Source organism: Pavona decussata, unplaced genomic scaffold (genome assembly GCF_977016875.1).
Source record: "Pavona decussata unplaced genomic scaffold, jaPavDecu1.1 SCAFFOLD_58, whole genome shotgun sequence".
In the NCBI taxonomy this organism is placed as follows: domain Eukaryota; kingdom Metazoa; phylum Cnidaria; class Anthozoa; order Scleractinia; family Agariciidae; genus Pavona; species Pavona decussata.
This window is the reverse complement of record NW_028145480.1, coordinates 5,427,501-5,450,657: the sequence shown is the minus strand read 5'-3', so window position 1 is coordinate 5,450,657 and position 23,157 is coordinate 5,427,501. Positions and strand designations below refer to the sequence as shown.

The following is a 23,157-nucleotide window of genomic DNA, read 5'->3' as shown; positions in this document are numbered from 1 at the left end:
AAATACGTTGCAAAGAGAATGACGGCCTTTTTGCCGCCTAATTTGCTCGCACTTTTCGCTCCTCGGGACCCGATCCCCTACTTGTCTCCGTTGGACAAGCCTGCCTGGCTGAAACGGCCATGGCTTTACACCGGGCTGGCGAAATACGTCAGAGAATTCGAGGTAAGGTTATTAAGAAACGCTTCAGCAACTTGTTTGTTAGAGAAAGATTTATTCTGATTTCCAAGAAAAAGCTTGCTTTCGTTGTCATAAACAACGAAAGCAAGACAAGTATGAAGTCTTTGAATAATAATTGACCTGTGAGACTTGATGATTTAGCTCGATCGAAGCAAGTTTGGCTTGATTCGTTTTAGAGTGAATATAGCCTTTTATTCTTAGCGTTTTTTAAAGAAAGCGTCTGGTGCTTAATCGCCTTTTGTCTTTAAGGCAGTAATGATACAACCTTGCTTTAAATTTAAGCTAGCTAGGTGCTTGTAAAACTTTCCAATGTTCAGTTATGATGATCTGGTTTTACCTAAGTACGCGCAAGGATGACATGGAGATTAAATCAAAACTAACCAAATGAAAAGCCCAAATAATACAGCCTTTTAATATTTAATGGGGCAAGATTTCTGCACAGCCCCATATATTATGTATTGTGTATAAATTTGTGATCTCACATGGGAAAACCCACACACTAACACTTAATATTTTAATATTTAATATTTAATATTTTTAATATTTCACCTTTTAATATTTAATGTGGCATTTGGAGGCAAGATTTCTTCTTTGCCCCATATATTATGTATTGTGTATAAATTTGCGACTTAAATGTGATCTCACATGGGAAAACCTACACTAACACTTATCATTAAAAATTGGATCATTGTATAATGCAATACGAGCGATTTGATTGGCTTAGTGGCCATGGTATATGAGCCATTATACCATGCCCGAGACAAAGAGACCATTGAATTGTCTTCTAATTGTTACTTGCAAAGCGGAATCCGCAAAATCTAGCAATATTTTGTGATTGTTTTAAATAAAACAATTATTCCACTCACGCTTGTTGGATATGAGATGGTTATAGCCAACTCGGCGCTACGCGCCTCGTTGGCTATCTATCATCTCATATCCAACGCGCTCTTTTGGAATAATTGTTAAATATCCGTTTGAATAGGGTAAAAATATTCAGATATTGAAGGGCAAACAAATGCTTTTGGAAGGCCGTCAAACGCTTTTGATAGCCGTTCGAATAGGCAACAAAATCTTTCGAACAAATGAGCATAAACGTTATAGATAAGTAAAACTTTTATAACGGGCAAACAGAATTTATGAATGGATTAGCATAAACTTGTAAAGGGGCAAACATCTATGAACGTATGAGTAAAGTTATTACAATGGTTTGTTGAAGCCATTCGAAAGGCAACAAAACTAATAGTTTTTCCAAAAGTATTCTTTTAAATGACTCAGGGTTTGTTAAAACTTACGATTCACAAAATCATTTTCCACTTGATGACCCTCGTTAGCTTTGTTGAAATCTTTGGGACATTTTCCTGTTTGAGGTCGCAAATATTAGTGCTTACTGTTTATGAACTTTTGTGCAATTTTTGAAGTTTGTTACGGAGCCAACATACCCATATAATTACGTTGAAGCTCTCTTTGCCTGGTTTCAATGTTAATAAGTGCCCAAACCTTGAAATTTTGAGAAAATATAACATTCATTTTTGAAAACCCAAATCCAGACCAGTCCAGTAAAAATAAGCAAGGTTGCCACTGGGAAGCAAATTTTCTCATTAGAAAATTATATAACAAAAATACCTTGTAAATCCTTGGGAGTAAAATGGTAATTTGACCTTCAGACAGTAATTTTCTTACTTAAGGACGGTGCCCACTAATATCGAAGTATTTTTGTGCGGTTTATGACTATGCGGGAAAAGCAGATCTTAGCAAGGGCTGTTGGAATCCAAAAAGAAAATTGGGGGTAACCGTGCATTTTTCAGAGATAACTAAGCAGTAATATCTCTAAAAAGCGCCAAAATATAAAGCAATGTAAGGGATTTTTTCCTAAATTGAAACTTAATTATCTCTGAAAAATGCGTGGTTACCCCCAATTTTCTTTTGAGATACCAAAGGCATTTGCTAAGTTCTGCTTTCACCGTATAGTTTTAAACCACGCAAAAATATTCCTGTACTAGTAGGCACCACCCATAGGAAACCCGAGTATCTCGAGATGCGCAGAACATATGCGCAGTAACAATAGTAGGCACCGTCCTTAAAAAGGATGAATTTCAATCATTCTTGCTGTTTTACAAAGTTTGAGCCTTATCCTGGAATGTAAGTGTGATAAGTTTCAGGGGCTAAATTTTTAGGTTACTGAAACTGGGTAGGCATCGTATTAAATAACTGGCCTGCATCTTCGATACTGCAGTCCATTTTGGAATGTACTGTACATGTAGCATTTAAATGGGAAATCAAATTCAAATTTTATTTTCCTAAATGAAAAGTGGTGTCAAAAGTTAGTGTTAAGTGTAGCTATTTGCCCTGTAAATCAGCTAATGTGAAATATGAAAGTGGTTCAGAGCTTTTCTGCCTTTTCATAAAATAATCCATGGATGATTTTTTGTTGTCATTTGAGTTGATGTAACACTTGCAGTGTATAATTCCCTGTTATAGTGTTAATTAACTAGGTTTATACAGTAGGGAACATGATTAGATGTCAGTAATGGTTATGTAGGTTATATTATGTAACACGTGTCCCAGAGCGGAACTTTAAATAGTGAAGTTGCATGCATGTTTGTTACATGTAGCTTTAGTTTTAGAGAGTGATTATTAAAGTTAGGTCAGCTGTTTTATCCACTGTGCACTGACGTTATTCCGTGCTTAGGCGCAACAACTGGTGACAAGGATGGGATAGTCATATTGACTTACATAGCTTTTTCTTTCTTCTTCTTCTAGGATCCTAGTGAAACACCTCCCCCAACTCGTGGTGAAACAAGAGATGAAAAGACAAAGCGCAAGGTAAAGTCAATTTTAGTTTGTTTTTTATTTCCCGGCACATCAATTAATATTCTGTTAAAAAATGAAAGGCATCGTATCCTTTTCTCTGATAATTAGGAATTTGTCTGGGTAATTTCTAAGTGTGTTTATAAAATTTCTATTCCAGAGGAAAGAAAAAGTTGAGCGTAATACAAAATTTCAAGATGAGCAGATGGAGCAGTGTAAGTGAATTTTTATATCTCTTGTATACTGTTTAGGTTCATATTTGATGTTTATTTTATACACTATTGGGATGGGAAGTTTCCTTGTGTGATGATAATGGAGAATAATCACAAATAATTTGTGATTATTCTTCATTACCTTACAATAATTATTATTGTAAGAGCAGACATTGGCATGGAAAAAATAATAATTTATTGTACAAAATTGTGACTTCATAAATTTGTCCAGGCAAAACAACTTTTGCTTAGACGGCCTGCCAGAATTGACAGATGAGAGCTGGGAAGTTATGTGTGAATTTCTATATAGCAATGACCTTGTTAAACTAAAGGAGCTCACAGAATTGGAAAGTGCTGGCATTCACAAAGCCCTCTGAAGTTACATTGTAAGATACATGTATATCCTAATTGTTGTCTCTTAACAATTGTATACTTTTTTCAGAGACAATAGTTAGGATTCATTGTAACTTAGGAGGGCTTTGTCAATCCAGCCCTGGTCTTTGGAGTCTAACCCCACCTGATGGTTGGAAAATTCCTCAAGGACTGCAAAGCCATGCTGCTGTTGTGGGAGAGTTATGTTAACAGTATTAAAGGAGTGGATTGTTGGCCATCAAAACAAAAAAGTTTGTTGCATAGGTTAGCTGATAAAGTCAATTTCAAAAAAACTTATTTTCAATGCTTCTTTTTCAGGGGATCCACATAATGATGCTAATGCCGTTGGAACTGATGCTTTCAAGACACTTTTTGTTGGAAGAATTGTATGTATTCATTACGTTCCAGTTAATAGCTCCTTGTTAGATTGGCTGTAGTAATTATAACACAGCTTCTAAACTGCGATACCAGTGCAATGTTTATTGAAGGGATGGCCTGAAAAAGGAAGTTGTCCACATGCTTTGGTATGCATGGAAAGAGCTCGCCATCCTGGCAAGTGACTGCTGAGAATACACTGACTTGAATACATTTTGTACTTGTTAGATAAGACTGCCACTCATTTGGGTGAATGCTTCACATAATTTCTGTCTCTAAAGCAATGAAACAGGTAGCCCTGGCCCTGGGCTAACGACTACTCAGGGTTAGTGCAGTCCGAACATGTTGTCCACATTTACGATCTGCTAGTAAAAACTTGTTCTCTACAAGATGAGTCTATGCAAGCACATTAAAACAAAACAGATTCAGTACAGATTTGCATGTAACTATGTAACTTCATGATTCCAGCCCCTTAAAGTCAAAGCACTGTTCACTGTTCACTGGGAGACATTAACAAGATGGCGTCCAACTGCTATTGCAAATTTATTACCTCCTTTTACAAATCTTAATAAAAACCCTGCATGTGCATTATTTATAGTCAGAGAGAGACTTAAGAGACTTAAAGGCTTGCAGATGTGTTTTTCAGTCTGCTAGCTCTCTTTTCACAAATTAGACTTTTCAATAAGAGATTTAACTTCCTTTTTTTTGGTTTGGTTTAGAACTATGATACCTCTGAATCTAAACTCAGAAGAGAGATGGAACTCTATGGACCAATCAAAAGAGTGAGTATTTTAGAGTGTTTATTAGGAGGAGTAATTAGCTTATGTGTGTGTGTGTCCTTTCTGTCTCCCTGGGGATAATTTGAAAGCAAAGGCGCATTATTCAAGTATTTCACTCTGATCTTGTAATCCCATGTCACATAGCAGTACAAAAATGAGGATATATGCTGTGGGTACATTTATTTTACTCTTGTCAGCTAAGTATGACCTTTTTACCTTTTCCTCTTTTTTTAATAATTTGTTTATTTTTCTTCACAGATTCATATTGTCCATAATGTAAACAATAACAAACCAAGAGGTTACGCCTTCGTTGAGTATGAACATGAACGTGACATGCATGGTATGTATGAAACAAACTGTACAGCTCTGTTGGTATTCATAATTATATGTAATATGTGTACCTTAATGCATGGGATTTGATTATGTTTTTCTTGATATTTTGTGCACATCTCTTGATAAAGGTGTATGATTTGCACATACAATAATTGCATTAACCTAAAAGATCCCACTTAGAGTGTATTCGTTATTTTGATGTTAAAGGAGAGTTATTCAAAGGAAATAATTCAGCTTCCGTTTTCATAAAAAATTTAATTTTACTTTACTTGAAGTATTACAACATTATTACAAAGTATTTTTGGTACTTTTAGAGTGGGCAAGGGGCCAGTGCAATTAAAGTATATTTTTGTTAAATAACGAATCAACAGAAACATTCCCAAATGAAAACAGAACACGTCCTGCTTAGGGGTGCACATTACAGCTCAATTCTCAAAATCATGTTAACTGAGATGTAACTTAAGATGCCAAGACTGGTGATGTTTTATTACATGGTCTTACATGTAGCTGCAGTAACCACCAAAATGGAACTAGGCTGGAAGCCGATAGGAGCTGTGGCTAATAAAGCCACTAGGACCATTATTCAATGCTCGCACTTGTAGGCTTGGGTCTTTTTTTGTAACGTTGCTTCTTGACAGAATGTTTTATACTGCAAGAAAAACATACTTAAATTTCGTGCATTATTTCTTAAACCCATAAAGAACTCGTGTTGCAAAACTTTATATTTGTATGGTTTTAAGAAATAATAACTTAATTAAGTGAAGGATTTGCTGCAGTGTCAGGTACAAGCACGCAAGTCAAAATAATGTAGCTGCTTGTCGTACTGAACTGGGTACATTAGTAATGATAGCAAGGTTTCTTGACTTATTGTAGTTGGAAACCTATTGTCTTAAACTCTTTCTTATACCACACCACCCAAATCAAATTACTACTGATATTATTACTGTTGGAAAAGTGAAGGTTGCACCCAACCTGCAGGAAAAGGGTTGCTGTTTTTGACATTGCTGTTAAATAGAAAATGGTGGCTGAGCTGGTGTAAGTCTTGTGTGAAAGACAATAGATTTTGATGAAATACGGCAATCAACTTTGATTGAGAATTAGTCTATTGTGATTAAGCTGAGTGTGGTATGTTGGCTGGTGTTCTTGACCTCGTCACTTAGGAATTGAATCTGTAAGCGGTGGAAATTTTACCCCAGCTTAAACTTGAAAATCTCACAAGTGATACACCCTGTAAGCTTTTTAAAATGCCAAATGCAGTATTCAAGGTATTGTATCACACATTCGTTGGCGCTTTCATAAAGGGAACCAAAACCGAAAGCTTCTTAGGGGGATTTATTGAAGTACTGGTACGTATAGATTTGGGAAGGAGCGCTTTTCTCACTTGCTTACTGTTCTGATCACATCTTGCAGTGAATACTTTATCAATCGCCATCACATGAAAGTGAAGGTTATCTTTGATGGGCCAGTACTTGGTTAACTTTTCCCAATACTCTTGAATTCTTCTGAAAGATAATCAGGTAAAACTGGTGGGTATAGGTCTCACACAGGTAAAGCCGCGTGCCTCAACTCTACTTTTTTTTTTAAAAAAAAATCAAAAGCTTTTAAACATGACAGTCAAGGCTTTACACTGTCAAATGTTAAATTGTGGAGAGGTGTTGCTTAACTGTAAATTGACAATTCATTTTTTCTCCAAACTTTGATACTGAACGCTTTTATCCTTCAACTGTGTTATTGCTGTGGTCAACTGTTTTGGCACTGTCAAATTGATATAAATTTCTGTTTCCTCAAGTTTTCATTAAAGTATACATTTTTGGTAAAAAAAGTAAAAAAAAAAAAAAGAAAGATGATTAATTTACCTGACAATACTGTGGGCTGTTCTGAACTTTTTTTGTTATCATTCTTGGCTGATCTGCTTTCCAAAAGTTTTGTTCTGTTTTAGTATGTTTTTTTTTTCAAGGTTGAAATTCTTTAGTTTTAGAGAGATTTTTTGCACTTTTTGGGAAAAACTTTGTGCAGTTCTAGTACATGTAAACTGAGGGGTCTAACTTCAGTCAGGACTGTGTAATCATTTTCGAACCTTGGCTTTCAGCCTCTTTAAAGCAAGGTTAAGTAACACAGCAAGTGTAACAAAAACTCCTTCCTTGTGTAGAAGTAGGGAGCTTTAAGCCAATAAAATACTGAGTTTGGGGGAGCTTGAAAGCTTGAGTAGATTTCAGCTGCAAGACAGGTTAACACAGGTGCTCTGGAAGTTTCCCAAAGTCACTTTCAAGCTTTTTTTAATTATTTATTTATAAATCTACAAAGGATTTGAGAAATCAGAAATCAGCTGTCTGTCCAAAAAGATCACTTTAGCTTTGTGCATGTTCAAAGAAAATAGTAATCATTTTGTTATTTTGTCATTGATCCATAATCTAAGTAGTAAAACTCCCGGGTGAGTATTGCCAAGGGAAGCCAGTTAGATTTAAAGTCGTGAAGTTCTCACTCCACGTGAAACATTTCCATCTCTGTTATGTTAAGGTTTTTGGCATGCTTACATTACAAATCATATTTGCGGATGAAAAACAATTACTGTAGTTAGAGGAAGGGGAGGTGTATTAATTCCTTGATAACCATTGCAAATATATCGCTTTCAAAAGATCATTCCATCATTTAAAAATGTACATGTAGTCTTGAATCTTGGACATTCGTTAAAAAAAATTTTGAACACACACAGTAGATAGACTGTGATCATCTGGGTGAGCGTAGGACTTGTTGGTGGCATTGGTGTTTTGACATCCTGAGTGGAATTCAAAGTCATCAAAAGAATTGAAACTTCACTTTGGTCAAGGTTTACATGTAGTTTGTGTAGTTCCTTTAGTTCTTGTGGTTAAACTGCATGTACCTTAGGATCTAAACAAAGGCTACATTGCACAGTGATAGAATAGTCTGTTGGAGATGGCATATGCTGTGATGGTTATTGTGGATTAATTACCAGGGGAGGGGAGGGGACCCTAACTGGCTTCCCTTGGTGAGGTCACTGGTTGTGATGGTAATAAGCCCCAGTGACACGTATGCACAGTACTGGAGTTGAGCTTTGATTGTCGGCGCTCTTTGCCAAGTAATGTTGGTTCAATTAGGATCTGGCGGGAGTGTGAGTATTCTTACACTTCATATTAATTTTTGTAAACCCTCTAATACCCCAGTGTGATCGTTGATTAAATTTGCCACTTGGTCAGTACACTGCAAATGTGACAGGTGATGAGGATATTGAAAATCAACTTGCAGAGTTAGGTCTTTGTGTAGTACGAAATTATCCACACTGGCATCAGATGGAATTGATAGGAAACAGTGGGGAAAGTTCATATTTTGAGCATCGAGGCTGAAAAACATAAAACGTTAGCAAAGAAAATATGGAGCAGGTTTTGGTTGTTTTCAAGGAGGGTCACAAATAGCTTTCTTGCACCATCTTGAAAGAATAGTGAAACATGGTTGTATTTTCGTAGTAGAAGAAATAAAGGGTTTTTGTACAACCTGGGCCTGAATTTGAAAGCTTTGGTCCTAACTATGATGTGGAGCAAGGATTTGCTTGGTCTGTTATTATGAAGTGGGTCATACCATTGAAAGCCTTTCACTTTCTGGTGAGATTTGACGCTGCCTGATTAATTGATGAAATTGGTGATGGCTGAAGTTAACATAAATAAATGTCAGTTGAAATCATTTAATTGATATTGGAAATTGGTGAACAATTATTATTAGGAGGGAAATTTTTGTCATAACTAAAATATTTAAAAGATTTAAAGATTTATGAAGCAGCAGTGGTATGACACATTTCATAGTTAGTTTTTGGCAGTGATAAGTGCTATATATGAATAGCAAAAGTGATGTGGAATTCACAGCCTATTTTGCCCATTTCATTTAAACGGAATGCAATTTTGATTCCACATAAGCACTGTACACTTGGTGCTAAAAACAGTTGTTGAATGAAATTGATTGATACATTGATTGAAAATGAACTGCACAATGGTGCTATTTTTGTCACTTGTGTGAATAGCGTTTTATTGCGTGACGAATGTCAAAAGTCAATAAAAACCATATCACTTTTGCTGTTGAAATATTCAGGTAAGTATCAGTCCATGTAGCCCTTGCACTGCCATGAAAACTAACATTTCATGCTGCAACGGCAAGCCTGACATTCTGTTTAACATTGCATTTATTTTGTTTCCATTGCAGCTGCATACAAGCATGCTGATGGAAAGAAGATAGACGGCAGGAGAATTGTGGTCGATGTGGAGAGAGGACGCACTGTGAAGACATGGCAACCTAGGAGACTTGGTGAGTTGAGCTGAGCTGATGCTGCTACTAAACGTTGTGCTAAGAGGCAGCTCTGTGAAGTCAATCAATCAATCAATCTTTATTATGTACTCACTCTTCTTAAAAAATATAATTACAACAAAGAAAATATTAAAAGTAATAATTGGAGTACTGGCTGCCTGGAATAACAATAGGGGCCAGCGGAGCCAGGCAGCCAGTTGACATCAGTATTAAATAGAAATAAAATACAGGTCAGCAAGAAAGCTGAAGCACAAATACACACAAAAAAAGAAAAAGAGGTGAGGAAAACACTAATTCTACTCTATGAGGGAAGTCTGGTCAATGGGCTTGTGACAAGAGACGCAGTGTTTCATGTGCCTTTTAATAACATGGGTGTTCAGAAATTCAAACCAAACTATTGGGCCATTTCTGAGTTGTTTTGAACCTCATTATGAAAGCGAGGTTGTGTGTATAGTTTTACCCCGAACTACCGGGATAGTCCCCTGTTCAAATCCTCGGCCATGCTTTGTAAATAGCCAACTGGTAAGCCTCCTGCCTGTTCTGTTTAAATACTAGTTTGATTACACGGCCCCACAAGCTTCTAGCTTTAAAAAATCTAACCATGTATAAATAAATTTGCTTTTCACTTATTACCCTTGCCATTTGAGTCCAGAGCTGAAGGTAATTTTTTTTACCTGTAGGTGGAGGGCTAGGAGGCACTCGTGTTGGTGGACCTGATGAGAACATCAAGCATTCGGGACGAGTGGAGAATAACAGTGAAAGATACGAGTAAGAAACTGATCTCTATGATTTATGATCAAGGATTTCTTATTAGAAGCGGCTGTTATGAGATTTTGTTCATTGCAGAATGTGGCCTTGCCTCTTTAATGTTCATTTCCAATTAGTTGAGTCCTTAATACAGTACTCCACTCCCTTGTTAAATCATTTCAAGTTTCATTTCCTATACATATCTTTTAATTTTCATTTCTTGTCATTTTATTTTCTGTCTAATAATTTCTTGTGGTTTCAATTTTACTACTACTATCTTTTCCTCGTCCTTTAAATTTTCATTTTCTGTCATCTCAGTTGCAATTTCTCTTGGCTCCTCAAAAACCAACATTTCTAAATTCCAATTCGATCTGGATTATTGTCAAGCACTTTAACATGAGCCTCTGGCTCGGGAGATATCGGAAGCACTCTACGTGTTATTGACAGTAAATAAATTATTTTACGTACTTTGCTCATATTCAACATTTGAATCCAGTTCGTATTTACTTGCTGTCGTTTGACTATTATCTAGCAGTTTGATTTGCGTAAGTAACTGCGAGGATCTTTCTTCTATTTAATCTTTCACTCGAAGTTGAAATATATCTTTCATATATTCAAATACAGTTCGATTTTGATTCTTTCTACTTTCCAGGGACCGTGACCGTGACAGAGATCGTGACAACAGGGATCGTGAACAACGCAGAGATCGTGAGCGTGACCGTTACAGGGAGCGTGACAGAGAACGTGACCGTGATCGTGACCGTGATCGTGACCGCGAAAAGGAACGACGGAAACACAGAAGCAGGTCACGTGAAAAAGACCGTGACCGTGAGCGCGACAGGGACCGTGACAGGTGAGAGATGTAGGCTAGATAATAGTCACGCTTAAAAGATAGTGTGACAGAGGAGACAAACCTCCACGTTAAGAGATCATACACGTTTTGAACAGTTTGACGTTCGTAGGTGGATAAGTCAAGCAAAGAGCAGCAAAATATAACGTTTACAAAGTAACTCAGCCTCCGTAGAAACGGTCAACGGCCAAACGCAATTACTATTCAATACATTGTAACACTGTCTAAACATGGTCATGGTGCACCGATTATTCGTCGTCCTTACACAACAGATATCCTGCGATATACGTAATTTCGTGTGTCGGAAAGAAACATGGTAAAATAAAGATCGTCTCTAGGTTTTCTAAAACTGAGCTGTGTTATCAATGCGTTGAATAATAAAGCAATTATCCTACTCAATCTTGCGGAATATCCCCTGATTTTAGCCAACTCCGCCTACGGCCTCGTCGGCTAAGTATCAGGCAATATTCTGCGTGATTTCACAGGATAATTTTTTTTTTAAGTGTAGGTAGTAAACAAAGTTACTGCTTATCCTTAGAACAAACACAAACCTGGAATCGTTCTTTGAGTTCTCTTGGATCTCCTTGCATTTGATTTCAATTGCGTAACGTAAACTTCCTTTTCACAGGGACAGGGAGAGGCGACGTGACCGAGATCGTGACAACAGGGATAGAGATCGTGACCGCGACCGTGACAGAGAGAGGGAGCGTGACAGAGACCGCGATCGCGATCGTGACCGCGAACGAGAAGGCGACAGAATCAAAGAAGAACCGAATGGAGAATACCCACCATACGAGAACGAGAACCAGATGGACAGTAACAACTTGGATATGGTGGACTAGACTGGCGCAGAAGGTCAGGTGATTTGTAATTTGTGATCCAAAACAGGATTAAGTTTATGCCGATTAGCTGCGTAATTCAGGCTCACAGCTTTTGCGATGTAGGTCAATCTCGTATCCAGAGTCCTTAGGCTCTTTTGCCAGCGGTTGGTCGCCAGGAGAGACTATGGGGAACTGGAATTATATTTCCGCAGGATTTCTGTGCAAAAACAATGGAAGACGTTACGGGCCAGCCAAGCAACTCTCCCTGGCGACGAACCGCCGGCCAAAGAGCCTGAGGATTCTGGGTACGAGACTGGATGTAGCTGGATTTTTGACAGTTGCCGTTTGAGTAAATTTGACTTTGGCTACGTGTACTTTCAAGCTGTCACTTTAAAATGAGCAGTTCGAGCGTTTTAAAAATAGAGCCTTTTGTAAACTTTAAATACAGGTACAATTTGCTCCAGGTGTATAAACTGGTAGCGTAGCAGCAAACTCGATCGGGAACGCTAAGCAGTTAGAGGGCCGACCACTTTAATAAACAAACTGCTCTAAAGCTGCATGACATTTCATGTTGGAAGACCGTCAAGCCCCTCCACCCCTCAAGCACTTGTTCAAGTAACTCCGCCCTTATTTTTTTTCTGATTTGGCTCTTGACAAATGCTGACTGGACTATCTTCTCTTCCAGAGTTTTGAACGACCACAAGACCCCGAGAAGCTTTCGAGAAACTGGAAGACAAGAAGGACCAAGTTAACTTGTAGCCGATATCTCCCACGCGGTGATTTTGCACTCATAATTACAAAAAATACTCTTCAATACAACCATTTTAGTTTTTACTTGTTTAACTTCTACAGCAATGCAAGTAACAGAACGCTTTATAATATTTTCTGTTCTTTCACTCTCTACGTTGCGTTTCCTGAGGCGCAAAGGCCAAGAGCTACTTAGAGAGGCGAATGGTCTGAAAGTCGAACGGAGTGTAGATTGATTCTGATCCGTAAAGTGAATTGTGTTCCGCGCGCGACTGAATTACGACTTGTAACTACCTGGACATTTTTAAAATGCATCAGTCAATTCTTGCAGCGCCCACCCCCCCCCCCCCCTCCCCGGGGGAGCATTAGTGTCGGGCATTTTTCCTCATTGCGGTCCCCGTGGTCGGGTATTTGGCGGCCTGGTGATTTTCGCGTCATAATACCTAATTAAGTTTTTATCTTACTTTTCAATATTAACTTGGTATCACTTTTAAGGATGTTTTAGGGTGAAATTCACCGAGTTTAATTTAAATAAACAAGAAGTAATCGTTGACATGGTGTTTTTATTGTCTCTTGTGCCCACTGTATCGCGCAGTATTTCGTCAGGTTCGAGGGTTTCTTTCGATGGTAACTCTATAGCCAGTCCTTGTGAAGAAAGCGAATACACTGATAGAGAAGTTTTTTTTTTGTTTTGTTTTGTATGTGTGTTCGAAATATTTTTGCAGTGCTAATTTTAAGACGACAGATCAGGAAAAATCGACAAAAACGGTTTCATTTAAATTAATCAAAAATTGAAATGCCGGCCTGCCGCATACGTGCAGTATTCCTGTTCTCGAGGATAAAACTTTGCGTATCCTTTGATCAGCACTTTTATTTAGCTTTTACTGTCATCTTGTTAAAAAATTTTCATTCTTTGTAACATAAATAAAAATATAAAAAATAAATTAGATTAAAAAGAGCAACAACAAAAAAAGGTTATTGTGAAAATCCCATCGGACGCATAAATTTCTTTAACCTGTCAGTATATAACTTAACACCATATAACCATATATCAGGGAGTTTAAGCAACGACGACGGCAATGGCAACGACAGCATAACAAGCCATTTTATCCTCACCCCTCCCCCTATCCACTTTAGACTCCTGACCCCTCCAATGCCAGTTGTTTAAAGGCCGGATAACTTTATCCAGTGGATAAGTCACTATCCGACTGTTTCAATCTGTGCAAAGATTTCAGTATTTCATCGTGTACAAGCGAATATGCACACTCTAACCACAGTCTAGTTTAGGAGTGAACGAAAACCTTAGACAACGTTTAACGTGAAGTTGTTTTAGACCCCGAATAGTGCTTTATCCAGCGGATAAAGTTATTAGGCCTTTGAACAACTGGGGCCTGGACGTGGGCAGTGTGCTGGTGATTAGGTAACCCCCACCGCAAGGCGTTAAAGTTCTTGCAGAAAACCTGGCCAACTTTGGAAAATCAGCTCAGATACATGCATGCAGTGATATCGCAACGGCTAAATGCTGTGCATGGAGGAATGTCTGTTTTGAAGGATATTGAAGACCATTGTTCAGTGATGTTTCAAAGAAACAAACAAAACAGAAGGAAAGGGGTACAGCTGGAGATATTTACTTGATTCTCTTCGCGACGTATTTAATAAAAGAACACCTTCACTGTACATTCATTTGAACATATATAGCTGGTGATGTGTGTGCGGGGAACAACGGGTATCTCAACTGTAAACACATTGTAATCCACTTCCTAGTGCGAATCTGGATTTTAATATAAATAATAAACCACTCGCCGCCCGCCATTTTGAATTTCACTAGGACCCTGGGGACGAGGCTGCTCTTCCGGTGACGTCAGAGTTGGAAGAAAATGCCAGGTTACCAATGCGTAAGGATACAACGCCGGTGAGTTTTACAAATACTGACAAATGAGATGTGAAATAATTTATCTTATTTATATTCAAACTGTTGCAATATTTTGGTGGAATGACAGGTAAAGATTATTTCACCCAACTGTCAAAAATCAAGGGACGAAAACCACTGGCAAAATTTACCGGAAATCACTGGAATCCCTTGAACGATATGGCGTCCAGTTCTTCACTCAAAGGTAAGTTGATGTTCCATTTGCTGGGATCTTTATCTATGCTTAGTTCAAGCTTGGAAAATATTTTGATGAGTCGGCAATAACATTAACATATTGAGTTGGGGAGTGCCCGTCTTGGCAAGTGATCACGCAGGTTTAATTTTCTTCCGAATGGAAGAATATCATCTTTTCCGGTATTCGATCGACAATTGCTTCAAATTCTGTTGCCTTAAAAATTCAATTACCTTTTTAACCTTGAAGTGTGTTCCGTGTACGTTTTAAGGAGTTATGGCTGGCTTACAAGTACAGTGCGAGTATAAAGCACAAGCATAAGCACAACGCATGAAATTTAAAGCTGTTGTAAGTATAAAAACAAACACAAGCTGGCAAACGCAGCTGCTGTAGTGTTTTAGAATGATGATCACCTGTACATGACAAAAGCTTAAATTGGCAGATACAGTTTACTTTGCTGGTGTTTGCCAGTTTATGCTGGCAACTCAATGACGAGACATAAGAACAAGAACACAAGCACTCTTTTTATTCACTGCTTACTGAATCAACGTGTGGAACATCCTTTAGTGTGTTTATATATGCTCAAGATGAAATCAAATTCATGTGTGTGACTCAATGACACGTGATGAGGCACTGCTATATCACACTTCTGCATGGTTTGTCTTAACAGTCCTTGTGAGTTGACATCAAGTGTCAAAATTGACCAATCAGATGGTATACTAGACTCTGGTATACTAGTGCGACCCTTTGTTAGGGGTATAGAATGGTCAATCCGAGACTTTGCGAGACTGCGAGACCCTTGTTTAACATTACGAGACCGAGACCCAAACGTTAATATCGAATCCGAGCCCGAGACTTTACCTGTAATAAATCCGAGCCCGAGACTCAAAAATCCTCTTAGCAGATCGAAGCGTTGAAAATATTTCGAGTTTATGGTACGTAACACGACAAAAAACTCCAACGGAAGCCACAACGGAAGCCAGCTAACGTACGGGTGCAATTTTCGAGATTGTGAGACCCAAATTACAAAAATCTGAGACTTCGCGACAGCTCAATGTGTAGCGAGCCCGAGATTCCGAGACTCTTGTTTAGAATCCCGAGATTTCGAGACTGGGCGGATATTATCCGAGACACATGATTTTCGTTAGGACCATTCTATACCCCTTTTGTTAAAGGGGAAGTATCACGCAAATTTGCTGTCATTTCAAAACCCAAAAATGTTTGTCTGTCAACAGAAACAAAGAAATAATTGTCAAGTTGTTATAAATTATCACCCCAGTGCAACAATACTGTCGATTAGTACCTCTGGGCAGAGTAGGCTGGTATGGATTGAAACTTGAAAAATGTTAGGCTAATGTTTTTCAAGTTCTTGCATTTTTGTTTCCAACATGTGCTAGAACAGATCACAGAGTTGTTCCTTTCAAGAATTGAGTTGATTTCCTCTCGTCATTCTGAAATTATTTGGCAGCTGATTGAAGGTCTTATTTTATCATTTTTGACAAAAGATACCAAAAACCCCATGATACTTCCCCTATTAAGAAGAAGCACAGGCATTCTTTTTGCCTCTCTGCCCAGTCTTTTCTTGTTTGTCTCCCCTCCTCTCCCATATTCTTCGCATACATTGCAATTAATTTACACCACTTTCCACGATTTGAATGCCTGAATCAGGCTAAAAAAAATCCTTTGAAGGAATATACACCTAGGATTACACTTGGAACTTATGGTACAATGGCTCACCTGGATGAGTAAAATAATGATTATTTTTGGTGCATTCCTAACTGTAACAAATTGTTCTTTTCTTCAGAGTCAAAGGCAACATCACCGAAGAATGAAAGTAACACAGGACCATTCATTATATTAGGCCTCATTTTCTTAGCTTCACTTGTGTCAATGGCATTTGTTTACTGGAGTTTTCCTGAGCTTAGATTGTAAGTTTCCTTGCTTCAAATAATAATGTCATTATACTACACCTGCAGCTAATTATTTTTATACTGTACTTATGATAGAATGTTGGAGTTTTTGGTGATCCAATTGATTCTCTGCTCAAGGCACACAGCATGTATTATGTCAGTAGTATATCATTAATAAACTAATTTAGAAAGAGTAGTTTTCGAAAATAATAATTATTAGAAAATTCCCCAGTCTAGAAACCACGAGGAGTCTGGCTAGTGTGAGTGAGGGATTGTGGGATTGTTCAGGGAGACATGGAACTTGGACAATTAAAGATGGCTGTACCATGCCATTAGCTGTGGAGGAAAATAGAATCAGATTGAAAGTGCACCTAACCCCCATTTTTTTTTCTCTTAAATAAATCTTTGCACCTGTTTGAAACATATTGCACTATTTAGTGCCTTTTTCAACCAAATCTTGACTTTTTAAAGGCTGTAAAAATTACGAAATCTAGCCATCATCTTCACATGACCGAGCTAGTAAGGGGCATGGGTCTACTCCTTACTTGACATCGCAAACTGATTTGCATTGTATTAAGTCTTTGTGAAATTGCATGCAAAGCAGTTTGTGACGTCATGCAAGGAATAGACCCATGAAATAGAACGAAAGTTGAACCGAATAAGTGCATTTAGACTAATATTTAGGCAAAAATATTACGGTGGTTTGCCTAAATATTAGTCTAAATGCACTTATTCGGTTTAACTTTCGTTCTATTTCTCCTGAAATTATCAGCTGGTAATGGTTTCTGAAAAGACCCATGCCCCTTACTAGCTCGGTCATGGGACAGATGATGGCTAGAATTCGTAACTTTTACAGCCTATAAAAAGTCAACATTTGGTTGCAAAAAGGCTCAATGCATTTTGAACAGGTGCAAAGATTTATTTAAGCGAAAAAAAATTTTGTGGGTTAGGTGCACCTTAACAAATAGCTACATTTAGCTATCCCAAGAAAATGCCGAAGAAAGCTTTGTTTATTGATGTGACATTCTACTTCCCCCAATGATCGTTTAACCAATCTCCCCATAGTTTCCCCCCTGAAAACCTGCTACTCTTTTTCCTCAAGTTCTCATTTCAAAACAGGGCTTTTTACGTTCAGCAAGAACATCTAGAATATTGATGGTTGATGCACTTAAATGAAGTTTTCAGTCAGTATGCCTGTGTAACTGACTGGAAAATTCGTCCATCATTCCTTATTTTATTCACCAGGCTAAAAACATAACAGCCCATTTCTTTCAAAATTTCATGGTTCTTTAAATTTTCATAGAAAGATTCCCATACCAAGCTACTAAATGTTTCTTTACATTAATTTTGTGAATCAAACCATATAAGCGTTGCCCTGTAACTAAAATCACTAAAAAATTGATTTCACTAAAGGCAAATACAGTCGGACCTCTATTAAGCGGCCACCCTGGGGACTTTGAAAACTGGCCGCTTAATAGAGGTTGGCTGTTGAATATAGGTATCGAATACAGCACTTTACTGACAAAATAATAATTCAGGACTTTGGAAACTGGCCACTTAATGGAGGGTGGCCGCTTAATAGGTGGCCGCTTAATAGAGGTCTGACTGTAATATGTTACAGTAGAGAGATCTTGATCTACCTGACCATGTGCTCAAGTAGGTAGGCTTGACATTCATACTATTTTAAGGAATAGTTTAGCAAAAGACTTGCAACGAAGAAACTAACCTGGCTCATTCCATTCTGAATTTCATACTTCAGAGAAGACAAGGCTAGAATAAAACTCCCCAGGAACATGGAAGATGCGAAAGGTCTGGGAAAAGCATTGTCTAATTACACAGACGAGTACTTTCTTCAAGTTCTTCTAGGATTTGTTGTCATTTATATTTTGTATCCTTCTGACTTAGCATTTACATTGTACGTAAACTTGCACTTCATGGAAAATTTTTCTCTCAAGGAGCTTTATGCAAGTGTAAATTATGTTGGAGCCTTTTTATTATTAATAACTATTGTAATAAAAGGCCCCAACCTTGCCTCAGATTTTAGCCAAACTACCGGCCCCAATAATATTGTTCAAAGAGCAGATAACTCTATCCAGTGGATAAATCACTATCTAGCATATAAAATTTATCCAAACCAATACATTTATCCGCTAGATAGCGATTATCCACTGGATAAAGTTATCTGCTTTGAACAACTGGTGCCTGGTTTACATTTATCTAGTTTAAAACTGTTGAGCTTGATTGTTTCTTAACTTCAAAGTAATTAAAACATACAATGCAGCAATGTTGGCAACTTTCCTTAACTGCAATATATAGCTTACAAACATTTGCTATACCTGGGTCAATTTTTCTCAGCATTTTATCAGGATTCTTATTTCCTTTTCCCTTAGCACTGTTTCTTGTTTGTCTGGTAAGTGAGTACAAGCTTGAAGTAATATTAATAATAAATAATATCATACATGGGAAGGGTGCTTCATCCAATTTCCAAACACTGATACAGGTTTGTCAGTCTTTACAGACTGTTAAGTGTCACCCTAGTTAAACAAAGTTAATTAATTTATTTATTTTGTACTGATTACACACATTAATTTCAAATGTCCTGAGGTGGTGGTTGAGGGAGGGTGGGGGGGGGGGGGGAATATGATGCTGATTGTTCACAATGAAAAAATGTCATTTTGACAGTAGCAACTAGACTCCAATCACTAGTAAGATCCATGACAGATCAGGCCAGTTGCTCATTTATGGTTGGTCAGTGGTTAGAGCACTTGCCTCCCACCAATTTGGCCTGGGTTTTATTCTCGGACTCGGCGTCATATGTAGGTTAATAAATAATAATAATGACAATCTTTAATGAGGAAACTTTTTCACTAAAAAGTGGTTTACAAAAAGGACCTCGAAAATTAAAAATTAAAAATTTACAATGAATATAAAAATGCTAAAAGGTGCTACTAAAAACTAATGTATCTTATGTGTAATACAAAACTTAAATCAATGAATTAAAAATCTGACGCTTCAAAATATTTACATTATCAGAGGCTCGTATAGTTTTGTCCAGCGAGTTAAAATCACTTACAGCATGATAGCCAGTTCTTAGGTTGAGTTTGTTGTTGGTTTTCGTCCTTGCTCCGAGAGGTTTTTCTCTGGGTACTCCGGTTTTTCCCTCTCCTCAAAAACCAACATTTCCAAATTCCAATTTGATCTGGATTATTGTCAAGCACTTTATCATGAGCCTCTGGCTCGGGAGATCGCACAAGCACTCCCTGTGCTGTTGACATTACGCCTCTCAGTTGTAGCCTGATAGTTGAACTGAAAGCCAGGTGATGGTTCATGGTTACTTAATCCATTTAATATTTCCCTCGTGATAGCCTTGGTGTTATTTTGTTTTCCAGTGTTCTAGCGTAGGGGCCTCATTCTGCTATTTATTGTTCTACTTGGTTGGCCGAAAGCTTGTACAACATTACATGCCTGAGAGAGTTGAACAGTGGCGTGAACAGGTATTAAATCTTCTGATGGTATTTTTGGTTGCTGAAATAATAATCACTTTACGATTCAAAGGCCTTCTATTTGCTCATAACCAAGATCATTGAGTGCTTGAATGCAACCAAAAGGTTGTGGAATTTTAGTGACTGTGGACACAAAGGAGAGGGTCCTCCTTGCTATACATGTACTTGTTGTGTTATTTAAATGAAGTAAACAGACAGGTGAAACATTGATTATCCAGAACTCGTTTATCTGGACATCTCTCTCCATGGCCCTGAATTCTTCATTGTTATTAACAAGTCATTGTTTTGAAACCTTCAACTTAAGAAAGGGCAATTAATTCCTTTTAGGGAGGCTTTGTTTAATCGACCTTGTTTGCAAGTCAAAATTGGTCAAAAATCATGATGAAAAAATTGCAAATGGTCAGGAAATGGGTTCTTTTGAAAACAAGCATGTAATTTGCTCAGATCGCTGTAAAATTATTGTTTTTTCACTGAGCTATCCATATGTGATTCATAACTTCCAAATACCAATCTTTCTCAATTAGCCAAACTCTTAAACTCAAAGCAAGCCCACATACTGTAGAATGTTCCTAAAAGGTCATTATTTTCTCAGGTACAATAGGCTTTTTATAATTTTTCTGACACTTTCACCTCTCATTATCTAAACCTTTTAAAGGACAAACAACCTCAGGAAATCCTATATTAAAGCTAAAATATTTCTTTAGGAGTCTATAGGAGGCTTATCTCTATATTGACCAAGTGGTTACATTTTTTCTCGCAGGTTAACCACCATCAAGACAACCTATTAAGTTATATTATATTCTTACGCATCACTCCATTCCTTCCCAACTGGTTTATCAACATTACATCACCAGTCATAGGTGTCCCACTGTTGCCATTTTTTGTTGGAACTTTTGTAGGTAAGTTTATAAATAAATATTATTATTATAAATATTATAAATACCTCTTACTAACCGAGTTCGAGGTCCATACAGTACGTTACGGACCGAGTGTTTTCCTGTTGAGTTATGGCCCAAGCACGAAGCACGCAGGCGCTAAATCAATGGGAAAAAACAAGGATCTGTAACTTACAGTTAGTAAGGTATGGACTTAGAAAAGTAGTACTTAGTACTTACGTAGTTAGGATGGACCGAGAAACGAGGTTAGTAAGATATTTATTATATTGCTGAGGTTAATCAGGCGTGGGGAAAGAAAACTTCCAAATTGGCAGGCCATACGGTGAAATATGGCCCACAAAATAGACCAATCACACCGCGCATACTAACTGAGAGATATAGCTTAGCTTAGCTTATGCCTCTGGATTCCCCGAGGAACATAGGGCCGCAACGACACTCCTCCAACGCACTCGGTTTTGGCTCGTCCTCTTCAGTTCGGCCCACGACATTCCGGTAGACTTCGTCTCGGCTTCAATGCTTCTCCGCCAGGTCTGCTTCGGGCGACCAACTTTGCGCTTCCCCTGTGGATTCCAGTCTAAAGCCTGTCTGGTGATGTTGGTTTCAGGCTTCCGCAAAGTATGGCCAATCCAGCTCCATTTTCTCTTCTTGATTTCAGTCTCCATTGGGGTCTGATTTGTTGTTGCCCACAGCTGTTCGTTGGAGATAGTCTCTGGCCATCTGATGTTGAGGATGTTTCTGAGGCATCTGTTGGTAAAAGTCTGAAGTTTGTGGGTGCTGGTCTTGGTCACTCTCCACGTTTCTGAGCCATAAAGCAGGACTGACTTCACGTTGGTGTTGAAAATGCGGATCTTGTTGCGGAGTGAGAGGGCTGTTGATCTCCAGATTGGTCTCAAGGTGGTGAAGGCGTGTCTGGCTTTGTTGATTCGGCACTTGATGTCTTCGTCTGTCCCCCCGTCTTTACTCACGACGCTGCCCAGGTAAACAAACTTGTCAACTTCTTTGATGTTTTCTTGGTTTAGCTGTAGTGGATCTTGCTGCTTGTTGTTCACTCTCATGGCCTCAGTCTTTCCAATGTTGATTTGGAGTCCAGTCTTTACTGCTTCTTCTGCCACACGACAGAGCTTCTCTTGTGCGTCTTGATGCCTATGGGAGAGAAGGCTGATGTCGTCTGCGAAGTCCAAGTCCTCCAGCTGTCTAGTAAAAGTCCACTGGATACCTGTCCTCCGGCCTGCTGTAGACTGTCGCATAACCCAGTCAACCACCATCAGGAAAATCGTCGGTGAGAGTAGACAACCCTGACGTACGCCGGTATGCACGGTGAATGGTTCCGTCAGTTTCCCGTCGTGGAAAGTCGTCCTGTGAAAGACAAGAACGGGAATGCCATCGCGACAGAGGAAGAGCAGAGAGCAAGGTGGGCCGAGCATTTCAAGGAGACACTCAACAGACCAGCACCACCCACCCCACCAGACATCCCACCAGCAACTGAGCTCCTAGACATCAACACCAACCCTCCCAGCAAGACAGAGATCACCAAGGCCATCAAGTCCCTCAAGTCAGGCAAGGCAGCAGGACCTGACGGAATACCACCTGAAGCCCTCAAGGCTGACGTCCAGACCTCAACTGACATGCTGCACCCCCTACTCACCAAGATCTGGGAAAAGGAACAAGTGCCAGAGGACTGGAAACGAGGACACCTAGTGAAGCTACCAAAGAAAGGGGACCTCTCACAATGCAACAACTGGAGGGGAATTATGCTGCTTTCTATACCGGGCAAAGTACTGAGCAGAATCATCAACTGAGAGATATAATAAATATTATTTATTTTAATGTACGTACAAAAGCAGGAGCTTTTGATTATGTATTTACAATGATATATAAATTTGTTAATTTTGATATCACTCCAAGTCATATTTTACCATAACTGTTAAAATTCGCACATGCTGATTGGCTTGTAGCTATTGTCTATAAGAGTACAGACATGAAGTCGTTGTGATAACCTCTGTGTCTTATATCAAAATGGTAATGAGTTTATCATGGCTGTTTCTCTTACACTCACTTGGGAAAGACCCGTTGTAAACAGTGAATGATATTTCACTTTGTTTTTGCCTTCTTAGGAGTGGCTCCACCGTCTTTTGGTTTTATAAGTGCAGGAGTTGAGCTCTATGTTCTAACAACCACTGGAGATGTGATGTCGTTCAAGTCAGTCATGATTGT

The 23,157-nt window shown here is 38.4% G+C and overlaps 2 protein-coding genes and 1 long non-coding RNA gene across 3 annotated transcripts in view; 2 read left to right on the top strand and 1 right to left on the bottom strand.

The window, feature by feature from the left end:
- The first annotated feature begins 18 nt into the window (after positions 1–18).
- On the top strand, positions 19–13,083 carry LOC146479867 (U1 small nuclear ribonucleoprotein 70 kDa-like). The gene is made up of 11 exons (XM_085110691.1): positions 19–162; positions 2,938–3,000; positions 3,146–3,200; positions 3,888–3,955; positions 4,664–4,726; positions 4,982–5,063; positions 9,266–9,367; positions 10,048–10,135; positions 10,767–10,967; positions 11,593–11,819; positions 12,471–13,083. The coding sequence occupies exons 1-10, from the start codon at positions 19–21 to the stop codon at positions 11,804–11,806; spliced, it is 1,080 nt and encodes a 359-aa protein (XP_084966817.1). The 3' UTR covers positions 11,807–11,819; positions 12,471–13,083.
- Positions 6,876–23,157, bottom strand: part of LOC146479865 (uncharacterized) — a 21,334-nt gene continuing 5,052 nt past the window's right edge. The window contains exon 2 of the long non-coding RNA XR_014864910.1: positions 6,876–9,419. This is a non-coding gene — a long non-coding RNA (uncharacterized LOC146479865). The remainder of the gene's footprint in view (positions 9,420–23,157) is intronic.
- The window catches only part of LOC146479866 (transmembrane protein 41B-like), an 11,150-nt gene continuing 2,421 nt past the window's right edge, over positions 14,429–23,157 (top strand). Inside the window, exons 1-7 of the mRNA XM_085110665.1 lie at positions 14,429–14,646; positions 16,439–16,562; positions 18,304–18,432; positions 18,861–18,954; positions 19,934–20,038; positions 20,808–20,946; positions 23,058–23,157. The exon at positions 23,058–23,157 is cut by the window's right edge and continues 2,421 nt beyond it. Of these exons, the coding sequence (XP_084966791.1) occupies positions 14,526–14,646; positions 16,439–16,562; positions 18,304–18,432; positions 18,861–18,954; positions 19,934–20,038; positions 20,808–20,946; positions 23,058–23,157 (812 nt within the window). The 5' untranslated portion in view covers positions 14,429–14,525. The remainder of the gene's footprint in view (positions 14,647–16,438; positions 16,563–18,303; positions 18,433–18,860; positions 18,955–19,933; positions 20,039–20,807; positions 20,947–23,057) is intronic.

Coding starts and splice junctions, on each gene's coding strand:
- LOC146479867 (XM_085110691.1), top strand. CDS start 19: ATGACGGCCTTTTTGCCGCCTAATTTGCTCGCACTTTTCGCTCCTCGG. Junction 163..2,937: donor AATACGTCAGAGAATTCGAG/GTAAGGTTATTA, acceptor TTCTTCTTCTAG/GATCCTAGTGAAACACCTCC. Junction 5,064..9,265: donor ACATGAACGTGACATGCATG/GTATGTATGAAA, acceptor TTTCCATTGCAG/CTGCATACAAGCATGCTGAT.